Source organism: Catharus ustulatus, chromosome 8 (assembly GCF_009819885.2).
Source record: "Catharus ustulatus isolate bCatUst1 chromosome 8, bCatUst1.pri.v2, whole genome shotgun sequence".
Taxonomy (NCBI): domain Eukaryota; kingdom Metazoa; phylum Chordata; class Aves; order Passeriformes; family Turdidae; genus Catharus; species Catharus ustulatus.
The window spans coordinates 13,110,004-13,122,526 of NC_046228.1; the positions used below are offsets into that span (position 1 = coordinate 13,110,004).

Consider the following 12,523-nt stretch of genomic DNA (forward strand, 5'->3'; position numbering starts at 1 on the left):
CAGCGAGGGGTCCCCGGGGCACCCTTGTGTGTCTGTGCGTACGTCTGTGTGTCCTGGGTGAGAGGCTCCTGACGTGTCTTGGTACCTGGGGGTGCTGGGTCTCATCGGACCGGGACCAGTGTGCGTGGCAGGGGTGTCGGTCTCCGCTCCTGGAAGCTGTTGGGTGTGTTTGGTGCGGTTGTGTCACCAGTGTCTGTGTCCTGCACTGGGCACGGCTGTCGCGTCCCGGGCTGCGGGGGTGTTTCACTCTTGTACCTGGGCTGCGCATGGCTGTGCTGGTGTGTCTTCGTGCTGAGCGTGTGGCTGCCGTGTCCCGGCCTTGCGCGGCTCTGCTGGCGTTTCTCGGGGTGCTCTGCCGTCGTGCTATGGGACTGAGCGCGTAGCCGGCGTGCCCCGGCTGTGCGCGGCCCCGTTGCCGGTTTCGGGGCTGCCCGGGGTGAGGTCCGGCCCCGGTGCACGAGCGGCGGCATGGAGCACCTCGGGGCTCACCACCTGCACCAAGGGCAAGCCGAGCCCATCAGCTTCGGCATCGACCAGATCCTCAACACGTCGGAGCCGGGCAGCTGCATGGTGTCGCACCCGCGGCTGCAGGACTCGGCGGACTACGGGCTGGGCTGCATCGTGGGCAGCGCCTATAACACGGTCACGGGTGGCTACGGGGCGAGCGGCGGCGCGGCCGGCGCCTACACCGGCACCTCCTGCAGCATGGGCGGCCTGCCCGGCTCCTACAACGTGAACATGGCGGTGAGCATGAACGGCAACACCTTGAGCTCGGCCGGTGGGGTGATCCGCGTCCCGGCCCATCGCCCCGTGGCCGGCGGCGTCCACCAGCCACTCTCCGCCGCCGTGCCAGCAGTGAACGGCATGAACAGCCTCACGGGGCTCACCTTCCCCTGGATGGAGAGCAACAGGCGGTACACAAAAGACAGGTTCACAGGTGAGTTGCGCCACCGGGACCCCCCTTCTCTCTCTGCTCCCGCTGCTCCGCTTCCTCCCCCGCCGCCCGGCCTCGGTGCCGCTACCGGTGCCCACAGGGGCACGCAGGATCCAGCCGGGGATCTCTCCGGCCGGGTGGAGAAAGCAGCCGGGGCTCTTCTGGGAAGTTGGTCCGGCAGGAGGCCGAAAGCCAGAGAGGGTGGGAAATGAGGCGTACTCAGTCCCCTCTAAATGAGTTGTGTTTCCTTTTGTTTGTTTGTTTTGACATTTTGTTTGGTTTGATTGTTTGTATATGTGAGGTTGCTTTTTTGTTGTTGTTGTTTTAGATAATTTAAATTAATTTATTTATTAGTTTGGTGTAGGTTTTTTACGTTTATTTTTTTTCCCCGCGATACGGGTCGGCAAAAGTGGGCAAGGAGGAAAAGGGATGGTAAACTCCGCACATGTCCTCCCGCGAGCTCCGGGCACGGCTGCCCAATCCCTGCCGCCCGAGCCAACACCCGGGGAAACTTTCCTTCAAAACCGAGAGTTATTTGGGGAGCACGGCCCGGCCGGAGAAAGGCAGACAGGCGGCCCCGGCCCTGTCGGCGAAGGCCGTCCCGTTGCTTTCCTTAACAGGGCTGGCTTTCCCCGGCTCCGGATTTCGGCTCAGCCTTTCTCCCCACCAAAAGGGACTTTTTGCAGAACCGAGCAGAGCGGAGCTCGGGCTAGAGCCTGTTCTCGGCCTCACCACCTTTTCCAGGTGTAGCTGGACTCGTCTTTCGGCACTAACAAAGTAAAAACGTGAACAACTAAAAGAAATAAATTTTAAAAAGACGCAAACAAGCAAACAAACAAAAGGAACGAAATTACAACGGGAAAAAATCAGCGCCTCTTCCCCAGGGCGGAAACCGAGGCCCAATTTTTGAAAGTTCCCTTTTAATTTCGACCCGATGGCGCTGGGTTCGGGCACGGCCGAGGGTGGATGAACGGGCTGTTCCCCTGGCAGGTACCTGGGTGAATTTCACTCAATTTGTTGCTGGCTTAGACACAATGTGATTTTTCACTAATGATTTTTTTTGTGGGGTTAGGGGAAAAAAAAAACCAAACCAAAATCATATATATTTAAAACAAAACAAAACAAACGAACAGAACAACAAATCGCAACTTCGATCTCCAGTTCGAGACTTTACTTCCCGTGTACGAGGCAGTGAGGCCGGGGCCGATGGGGTTACCGCCGCGCCTAAACGAAATTATCCCGAGCCCGCTTGGCACGGAGAGCGGAGCTCCGGCCCGGCGCCAGGACCGGCTGCCGCTGCTGACCCCCCGTTCCCCGGCAGGCACTTGGCCGGGCAAGCGGCCACCTTCCCCTCCGCCGGAGCCGAGCGGTGCCCGGCCGGTGCCCGCAGCGCCCAGGAAAGGCCCCGGGCCTTCCCGGAACGCGGGGCCGCCGCCGAGTTCCTGTAGCTCGTGCGGGGGTGTCGGCGGGAAAGCCGTGGCTTCGGAGAGGTGGGGGGTGGTCCCCAGCCCGGCGGCCGGGAGCCGGAGCCCCTCTGCTGATGTGTCGCTGCTTGCTTCTTTGCCTCTCATCCCCCCTCCTCCCGTGTCCCCCCCAGTGGCCCTCTCACCCTTCACTGTAACACGCCGTATAGGTCACCCCTACCAGAACCGCACGCCCCCCAAGAAGAAGAAGCCACGCACCTCCTTCACCCGCCTGCAGATTTGCGAGCTGGAGAAGCGCTTCCATCGGCAGAAATACCTGGCCTCGGCCGAGCGCGCTGCCCTGGCCAAGGCCCTCAAGATGACGGACGCCCAGGTGAAGACCTGGTTCCAGAACCGGCGCACCAAGTGGAGGTGAGGGACCGGGGGTCTCGATGGGGCAGTCCGAGGGGAACAGATCTCGCTGCCAAGCTCTACCAGGAGCATTGATGGCGGCGCAGAGGCGTGCAAGCCCCGTGTGAGTGGGAATGTTCCCGTGCGTGTGCATGCACAGCGGTGTGTGTGTGTGTGTGTGTATGTGGTGTGTGCACAGCTGCGGGCCTGTGTGCAACCAGGGCACACGTGTGTAATGCACGGTCAGTGCGAGGGCCACGCGTGCCGTGTGTTCCCGCACGCAGTGTGTGTGTATCTATGTGTGTCTGTGTCTGCGAGCATGCACGGGGCTGCGAGTGCAAAACACAGCGAGCGTGGCGTGGTGCGGGCCGTGTATTACAGGGTGTGTGCACACCGGACCTGCGTGCGAAAACGTGTGCGGGTGTGCCACGGGGATGAATGTGTGTCAGTGTCACCAGAGGGTGCGGAGGCTCCCGCGCCTCTGTCTGCGGCAGCAGCGTGCGGGAGCCCCCGGCCCGGGGCTGTCGGAATCCCGGGCTCTGCTCAGCACGGAGATTTTCGTCCCCGCGGGGTTCGCGGCGCCTCCTTGCCCAAACGCTTTCTTTTTGTTCTGCTGTCGGGCGTGCCGGTAAAGCCGGAGAGGAAGAGAAGGCTGGGCTCACAAGGAGCCTCCAGGGCTCCATCGCAGTGGCCCAGCCCCTCCCAAGCCGCACGTTCCTGGGATGTTCCCGAGGGGAAGCACCCCAGCCTTGAGAACATCTCCCGCCTGGGCTGGGGACAGGCCTCCCATGGAGGCGGAAAGCGATGGGCAAGGGGGAGCTGCCTCAGAGAGCAGAGAAGGTGGGTGCTGAGCACTGACTGCTGGAGGGCAGGCAGGCAGGTTATTCAGAATGGGGGAAAGGGCTTCCCCAGAGTCTTCCCCAGGGTTAATAGAACAGCGATTGCCAGAGTGTGCTGAGGTTGGGTAAGAAATGGGAGTCAAGAAACGTGAAAGTAAGGGGGTGTGTGAATCCTCAACTAGAGAGTTCTTCCCCAGAGAATCCATGGTAGCACAGTTCCCCAACTGTTAGGAAGTCTCTGTCTGGAGTGATCTCTGTTGGCCAGAAACAGAATCCTGGAGGAGGAACAATCCTGCTGTGGCCTGCAAAACGGGGTCAGCTGTGTCTTCTAACCAGGTTTCCTAAGGAAGTGAGGCAAATCCATCTGTCAATACTCTTTGCGTCTGTTGGCTAAATTCAGCCTCTTTTGGCAGAGGTGCAGAGGATACAAACCTATTCACGTGTTTTACAAAAAATAGCTGGGTAAAGAGAAACAAAATCCTACTTCTGCCTAAGGGAAAGGCTGCAGCCAGACCTCAGCTGTAATATTAGACATGGGAGATCTGGCCTGAGCCAGAGGGACACAGGCATGTAAGTTCTCTCTGTATGCATCTGTGTCTGCTGGGTGTTGTGATGAAGATGTGGGTGTCCCTGGCTGATAGCATACCCGAATTACTGCCTCAGGCCCCTGCACTGGGCAGTGGGCTCTGTGTGGTTCCTGGGGCACTGGGAGCTGGAATTAGCTGCTGCAGGCTTGGCATGAGACAGTGGGAAGTATCCAAGAAAAGAGAGTTGCTATAAGACCTCTGAGCAATTTAACTGCTTGAATGCAGACTGGGGGGAAGAGTCTTGTCCCTGCCCCTTGCCTAGTTGTCTCCACTGGAGTGGGGTGGCTGTGTGATCCCCTCCTCAGATTTGGGCTCTTGCTGTAGACACAGCTCTTTCCAGGTAGGTATGAACCTGGAAATCCAATTCTGATCTGAATCCATGACTAGACCAGCTGGTTGCAGCAGGGAGATACTGGGGAGCAAGGTCCTCACAGCCGTGGTGCTCCTGATAACCCTGAACTTGGGGGTCTCTCCCTCCTCCTGGAGTGTCTCCTCATTGTGCAGGGAGTCATTAAATATTCATTAAGGCAGAGACCAAGCTGCTCCCTCGGCTGGTGCAGTTCTGAGCCTGCTCTTCCCAGGATGTCTGATGTGAGATGTTGACACAGTGATTGGAACAGGGACTGTGCCCTGAGCTACCTGCTCCCAGGAGGGAACACTGGCCACATGTCTGGAGGCTTGGGTGCCCAGAGGCCCATTGCTGGCATCCAAGCCCCAGCCTGCTTCCCCATTGGGAGCCAGGGACCCTCTGCCCTGTGCTCTGAGATGTCACTGTGGAGATCAGAGATGCCACTTCCAATTCCCATGACCAAAGAGGATGAGACATCTCACATCCCTCTGAGTTGCTAAATTAAAAAGCTGCCATTTCCTGTGTCACTGGTCTACTGAAGCTGCTGAGAGGATGTCAGCTGAGCCTGGGGGTGTGAGGGGGGGAGAGGATGCTTTGGGAATCATCCTGAGACCAGCACTGTGAGTTGCTCCCAGGTTTTCCCAGCAACATCAATAGAAGTGCCAGGTGAAGTAGAGGTAAGTGCAAGCTGCAGACTTTGGACTGACCTGTCATCCAAGCAAGCAGGAGAGGAGTTTCCATTGTCGATACGAGAGGATTCAGGCTGTTTCTACCTTTTCCATTCTCTGCTCCCAGGCTCCCAGAGCCAGGGCCCAACCAACACTGGAAAGAATCCCTTCTGACCCCCTAACACCCTCTCCTTGGGGATCACCTCTGCTGATGTCATACCGTGCAGACATGTCCAAACTCTTCTGAAGACCGATGTTATTCACCCTTTCCAGATAGTATATTCTGCACATTTATTTTTCTTACTGCTAAAAACTTTGTTTCTAGTGTTTAGCTGAAATTTTGCTGCCTGCCGTGGGAATGTTTTTGCCTTCATCCAACCTCTCAGCTGGTCACTGCAGTGTGGCAGAGAAGATGGCAAACCTGGATGCTGGAAGGGGATGTGCAGGGTGACACTTCCATCTCCCAGCTGTGTGGCACTGCCAGTCACTGTCACACCCCATCCTGTTCCATGCTTCTTCCTGGGGCTTTGCAGGCTTGGCTCTTGCTGTCAGACCAGAGCATGTTTTCAGGGGATTGCAACTTTTGCAATGCTGTTTTGTGACGCTTCAGGTGTTTTGCCTATGTTTGTTTTTTTTCCTGTGGGCAAAGAGTAATCCAGAGCTGTGTACTGCTCCCAGCTCTCTTTGATGAGGGTAATTTTTGCCAAGGCCAGTAAGACAGACAGACCAGACCATTTTATGGGATTTACTGGCCATTTGTGTAGGGAATGTGGGACCAAGCCATGGCAAGGCACCCTCCTTTCCTACCCGTGCCCTCCCACATCACGAGCACCCAGCACAACTTAATCTCTCTGGAGAAACCCTTCCTTTTCTTCCCCAGGCCCCCCTAATGGCTCCCTCTCTCCTAGGAGGCAGACAGCGGAGGAGCGGGAGGCTGAGCGGCAGCAAGCAAACCGCATCCTCATGCAGTTGCAGCAGGAAGCCTTCCAAAAAACCATCAACCAGCCCATCCAAGCCGACCCCATCTGTGTCCACAACTCCTCTCTCTTCGCCCTCCAGAATCTGCAGCCTTGGTCTGATGACTCCACCAAGATCACCAGTGTCACCACTGTCGCCTCTGCTTGTGAATAAGTGTGGCACCCACTGGTGGCACGTACACCTGCTGGCACAAGGCATCCTTGGTCGGACATGTAGCAGCTCTGTTCCTCCCTGAGGAGGGCTGGAAACCCTGATCCTCTGGCCACATGCATCCTATGTATCCAGCTGGGGAAACCCTCCACAAGGAACAAAAAGAAGGAAAGCCACCCCAAAAACTCTCCTCAGCCATGGAGTTGGTGGAGCAGCAATGCTGTCTCACCTCCCCCCAACCCCTTTGTTCTTTTGAAAGTCTCCAGTGTCGACCCTGAACTTGCTGACGTGTTGCCAGACAAAAGCCCATTCCTGACAGACACAGCCGCCGGTGTTCATCCAGCTGGGACAGAGGAAAACTTCCTTAGGATTCTTCTGGCAGCAGTGCTAATTCTGTGTACACCCTTATATATCCATATATACACATATATATATATTCATAAATGTATATATATATGTACATATATGTTTTGAACCGATGGTTTGAAAGAAAAGGAGGAGGCTCCCTGGGAAGCACGTCTCTGCTGTGAGCCTCCTTGGGTCGCCCGCACCGGAGACGTTCGGGGATGCAACAAATGGAGGAAACAGCAGCAATTTCTGCTTGTGCCAGATGGGAACCCTTCAGATCTCACCTCGCTGTCTCTCCTCCCCTTTTTCATTAATTTTTTCTTGCGAGGTGGGGAACAAGAGAAGGATCTGACAGACTCCTGAGGACGGTAAATATGATATCTCAATTGTATGAAGAGCCCAAACAGTCCCTGGCTGCCACGGACTCTGTGCCCATCAGCGAGTATTTTAATAACGAGAAGACTTGGGTGGCAATTTGTGGGGGTAATGCAGTTTCTTTCCATGGAATATTTCCATATAATTTGCAAAATATTGTCCAATGTTTTATTTTATCAATTTCCTGTTAGAAGGCAGTTCCTGACAGCAAAAATCCAATTTCAATCTCAGCTGTTTAACTTAGTGTTCTTTTAATTGTACCAAGAGAATGAGAGACAATTAAACAAAGCACTTCTAGCAAATGCCAGGAATATATAGATATAAATATATATAAACAGTATATATTTTTCAGTTACTTACAATCTTAAACAGCGCTGCCAATTTAAGCAGCTAATACAAACAACCAACCAGAAAACCTATTTTCAGTGAGATTTTTCAAGGCATTCGTTTGTTTGCTTTTTGTTGTTGTTTTCTTTTTTAAGTTATGCACTTACAAGGTGTTTTATGTGTATTCATTTTATAAAGTGCTTGTGTAATTTATGTGGAAATGAAAAAGAAAATAAAAAATCTCCAGGGTACTGAATAAATCATTTAAAGCCTTGCTGTTCCCTGTCTATTAGTTCCCCAAGAGGAGACAGCATATCACAACTACTGCTGAAGCCTGTGCTATTTTTTTTTAATGAAAATAGGGTTAGCATTTCCATTTGACTTTGCTCAGGTCCACTTGGCTTTGGAAGCTCCAGGTGTAATATGCGGTGTTTTAATCCCTGGTCCTATAAACATTTTCAGGCCTCAACCCAGCAGTGCATTTGGCACTTGCTTTAATTGAAGCCTTTCTGGAGGGCTTGCTGGGGGTGGCAGGGACTGGGCAGTGGGTGGCAGGGACTCAGCCTTTAACTCGTGGAATAATTTATTGAATAAGTTCTTGGAATGAGGTCTCACCTGAGCTGAGGCAGATCTACAGATATTTTTGTCTGAAACTGAATATGGAGAAGGGAATTTGAATATGAGGAAACATGCAAGAGTACATTTTAGAGACAATCTCACAGGAGTTTATTCTGGGGACACTGTTTTCCGTTTGTACTCAGCCTTGCTGCAGGATTTGTCTCCAGCTTGGCAAACCCTTCTCAGAGGAAAATCAAACTATTGGGAATACTCACATCAGCTTTCCTGGGGGAGACTCCCAGCCCAGTGGCTGCCTTCAGTCTGGTGTTTCCTTCCAGCACTGGGAATTACTGAGTAAAGGGTGTTGGAGAATACGACTGAGGAGGGCAGGCAGCCACGAGCAGGGGCAACAAAATACCCCAAGCCTTTGATACCTGGTGGGTGACAGTGCTCTGGGAGGCTTCTCTGGGTGAAGCATTGTTGGGGAGTTTGTTAGGGGGGCATATGAATAGCCTACTTCATCCAAAATCTGCTTTGTAGGACTGGGCTGAAAATTTACGGTGCTGCAGGATTTTCCCATTCTGCAGTCCAATGTGTACTAGAACAAGAGAAACATCTGCAGCAATGGAAAGAAAAGACACCAGAAAAAGAAAAAATTGATAAAACACAGGAAAATATGAAACTCGGGAACATGCATATTTTGGAAATATCTTTCAGAGATGATACTAAAATAAAACAATTTATATTTTTTCCAGTATAAATTTCAGGGAAATCTTTAATTTTAATTCTGTTTCATACTACAGTCAGATTTCTTAAATTCTGATTAAGCTTGTTATTTAACACACACCCAGCTTGGTCTACAAAGTTAAAATCCTTCAGGAGGCATTGCTGTGTACAAATCTTTAATGGTTTACTGTTTATTGCAGTGTATATTTTTGTTTTCAGGGTTTCTGCATAGGAAAAAGCACCAACCATAAAATAATAATAATACTGTTTATATTTATACTTTTTTCTATTTTATTATTATGACACATCAGTCTTTTAAGATTTAATTCTAAGATCATAATTTATTCAATTCATAATCCAAAATGTTCCCCAGTGAAGTTGAACACATGATAACACACATTCGAGGGAATATGTTTAGATAGAAAATTTAGCAATACCTTGTTTTCAAAATGGTGACTCCCCCTTTTCCCATCAATCTTTCCTGTAAAAAAAAAATAGGACCAAAATTAAAACAGTAAAAAAGGAATCTCAGTATGAAATGTGGCCATATGTTATATTGGAGCCAGAAAAACAGTTGCTTGGTCTTTTTTGTCCCTGGAAAAATTGCTTCTGGAGGGGTTTTCTCTTAAAATATTTCTCTTGGATTCATTTTAAAAATTGGTTTAGTTGCAGAAGGTGTTTTTGATATCTGCATATGTGCTTCCAGTTATTAATATGATGATTTGTACCTAGACAATAAAAGTTGTCTGAAATATGATGGAATTAAATCAATAAGTAATGACATGAAACAATGACACATAATGTTATGTTTTGTAGACTGACATCACCTCAGCTGTATCCTGGGGCCATCCATATCACATTGAAGGCTGATTTAATTTTTTGTATTATACTTATTTGGGAGCAGGAATAAAATTGCATTAAGATGCCTTGAAAGTCATTTCCCCCTTCCTTTGCTCTCAAAATAAAGCAAATCCCAAACATGAAATGGGAGTCAGGGAGAAATGTTTTTCCGCTCTTTGTCTGTATCTAGAAAATGCAGACCAAGGTAGAGTGAGGTTGGTCTGGAGGGGGAAAGCCTGTGTAATGCCTGAAGCTGAAGGCATAGGGCACCACAGGGGACTGCACTGTGGTTGTGCTCGTCTCACACCCACAGCACTGCCAGGGATCGAGAGCTATCATTCCTTGGGTTGGATGTGCTGAGCTTTTGAAGGTGAAATCTGGAGGGGGGAAAGCACTGTCTTTGCGTGTGCAACTGGAGCATTAAACATCTGTGTGGAGCAGGAGGAGACGAAGCCCTGTGGGATAGGCTGTGGCTGTCTGGGTTTGGTCCCAGCTCAGCAAACGATGAGAGCAGGAGGGAATAGAGGTCTGGCCCCCATTTAGCCAATTAGCTGAGCACATGAGTCATCCAAACAACGATCAGTGGGTTTATCTCTGCTGAAGGATGGCCCAGGAAAAGGCTGATGGGTCTTTGCTGGAGTGTTCCACCTTGAGCAGAGCTGCACTTACGCTCAGCACGGGCCAGCCCTTTGGATCCCTGCAGTATGTGCACACCCCAGTTTCTGCATGAGTACCACATGCAGCTTTTCTTGGGCTGCATTACCCCATCTACGTGGCATTTGTTACGTATTTAAAGTTATTTCTGCTGCAGCAGCAGCAGCATCAGTGAGAGTCACCTGTATGTGGCATTTGCTGGAGAAAGACTGAGGCGAGTGTTCATGTCCTCTAATATGGTTTGTAAAATTGATAATGAAAAGAGGCACTGACCCCACAAACACCCAAATGCAGGATCATTTTCATTATCTCACCGAGACTGTTGACTGGTGGTTTTGAATGTGCTCCTGATTAACCAACACACTAAAAAAAAGCTTAAACCCGGGCTGCTGTCTCAGCACGGCGGCAGCAGGAGCCCATTCCCGCGGAGGCAGCCCCTCCTCGCCAAGGCAGGCTCACACACACTCGGGGCTAGATGGGGAAAAAACCCAAACCAACTTACTGACAAAACCGAAAATAGCTTTGCTGAAAGCTGTTTGGGTTACAGTAAAAAGCCATTCCTCTCTGGGGTTCTGGGACAGCTGGAACTTTTTGAATTAACCTTTTTTTTCCCCTTGCCAGAAGCAGACTGGCTGAGTGACACTGATTTCTTTGTGTAGCGGTCAGCTTTGATGGCCACTTGTTTAAAAACATTTGTGAAATAACATTTGGAATTATCAAATTATCCTGGGTGAAAATTTTCTAAATTTGGGGGGAAAAAGGTAGGTTTTTAAAAACAAATATTAAGGGAAGAAAAAAGCACACAAAGCTATAGATTATCAGAAGAAACTTCTGTTGGAGTCACACCAGATTGGTTTTTTCAGATATTTTGTTTGTGCAGCTAACCGGAATTTTGATATTCCTTAAATTATTCCTATTGTCTCCATAACTGTAGGAAATTTGTTTGATGGGTCAGCACTTATCTAAGATTAGGACAGAAGTTTTTCCCCTATTCCTTTCCACTAATTGGAAACTCTTTGTTACTGGTTGTTTTCAATTAATTCTATACATTTATTCAAGTCACACCTAAAACTGTATTCAAATAATCGTGTTAGCTTGGTTTTTTTGTGATAGCACCAGAATAATCTAGATTTTTTCAAGTGAAGCAAATAATTTTTGGCTTTCTTCTGTTTTTGTTTGGGTTTGGTTTTCTGTTGTTGTTATTGTTGCAGCTAGCTGTGGCAAGCGTGGTGCTGGCCTCAGCAGCTTTCGGCTCTGTAAGTGCAGGTCACACATCAGCCCCAGACAAACCTCTGTGTGCTGAAGGTGTGCGATCCTCTGCTGCAGAGAGGCTCAGAGATTCCCCTGCCCTGCACTTCCCTGGGGCTGGAAATTCAGTACTTACCCTCAGCTCAGCTGTTCTTCGCCTTTCTGCTTTCAAGAAAAAATAAAATTAGCAGAACCGAGGAGCCCATGCTCTGGTTTTCAAGCAGGAGGGAGCAAAGCCTGAGAAAACTCGTTCTCTCGTTGCCTGTAAAGAATGTGAACCCGCTGGTCTGAGCACTGCGGTTAACTGTCTGTCTTTCCTAGACTGCGACTGTCTAAAAATAACAAAGCAGTGATTAAAAAATATCAATCAATATATACTTTTTAAAACTTCAGTTAAGAAGTGGTACTAACATGGAAAATATGAAGAAAATGAAAATGAAAATATGGAGAAAAGCTTTGTTTCCCAGGGTCTTCCCTGTCTCAGCCAGAGGGAGTTTTTGGAAAGTCATTATGTTTAACAATTTTTACCTGCTGTTGTGAAGTTTTAAGCACATTACAGGGCTCAGCAGACCTCTCTAGGTGTTTATCTAAAATGTATCTAGTTTGTGACGTGAGTGCTCAGTGGGGGTTAGATTAAACCTGGGCTATCAGGTGTGTTGGACATAAATGTGCTGAAAGGCAGGGCTTGACCCCAGAATTCCCCATGTAAGGTGTCAAAGGGGAAGAAAGAGGTGGGGATGGGTCATGGTGAGGAAGTGATCACAAGCGCCCTGAGCTGTGGCCAGGGCCCTGTGTGCTCTTGCTCTCCTGGCTGATCTGGCAGTTTTCACAGGAGAGGCTGGGGAAGAAGTGGGGCTGTTCTCTGAGGTCAGGCTGGGGGAGGAGAGAGTAAAAACCAGCAGGTCCTGGGGAGCCGTGGTGTATCAGAAGAGTGCTCTTCTGACAACAGCAGAGAAAAGGCATCAAGTGGGGTTTGAGGTTGGGCAGTGAGGGGCACCTTGGGCTCCTGGCCTGGTTTGGACAGAGGGGTGCTGTTCTCAAGTAGGAGCTATACCCAGCTTGCCTGGCCTTGCACCAGTGGTGTGCACTGGAGGGTCTTGTAGGGTCTGGAGATGTCATACCATGGGA

At 50.2% G+C, this 12,523-nt stretch overlaps 1 protein-coding gene across 2 annotated transcripts; it reads left to right on the forward strand.

Moving 5' to 3' along the window:
* Positions 1 to 468: 468 nt before the first annotated feature.
* On the forward strand, positions 469 to 6,714 carry TLX1 (T cell leukemia homeobox 1). Of its 2 annotated transcripts, none has more exons than XM_033066436.1 (3): positions 469 to 937; positions 2,532 to 2,769; positions 6,100 to 6,714. In XM_033066436.1, the coding sequence occupies exons 1-3, from the start codon at positions 469 to 471 to the stop codon at positions 6,320 to 6,322; spliced, it is 930 nt and encodes a 309-aa protein (XP_032922327.1). In that variant the 3' UTR covers positions 6,323 to 6,714. The 2 variants fall into 2 exon arrangements, with proteins under 2 accessions (XP_032922327.1, XP_032922328.1); XM_033066437.1 differs by having other exon boundaries at positions 2,568 to 2,769.
* The last annotated feature ends 5,809 nt before the right edge of the window (positions 6,715 to 12,523 follow it).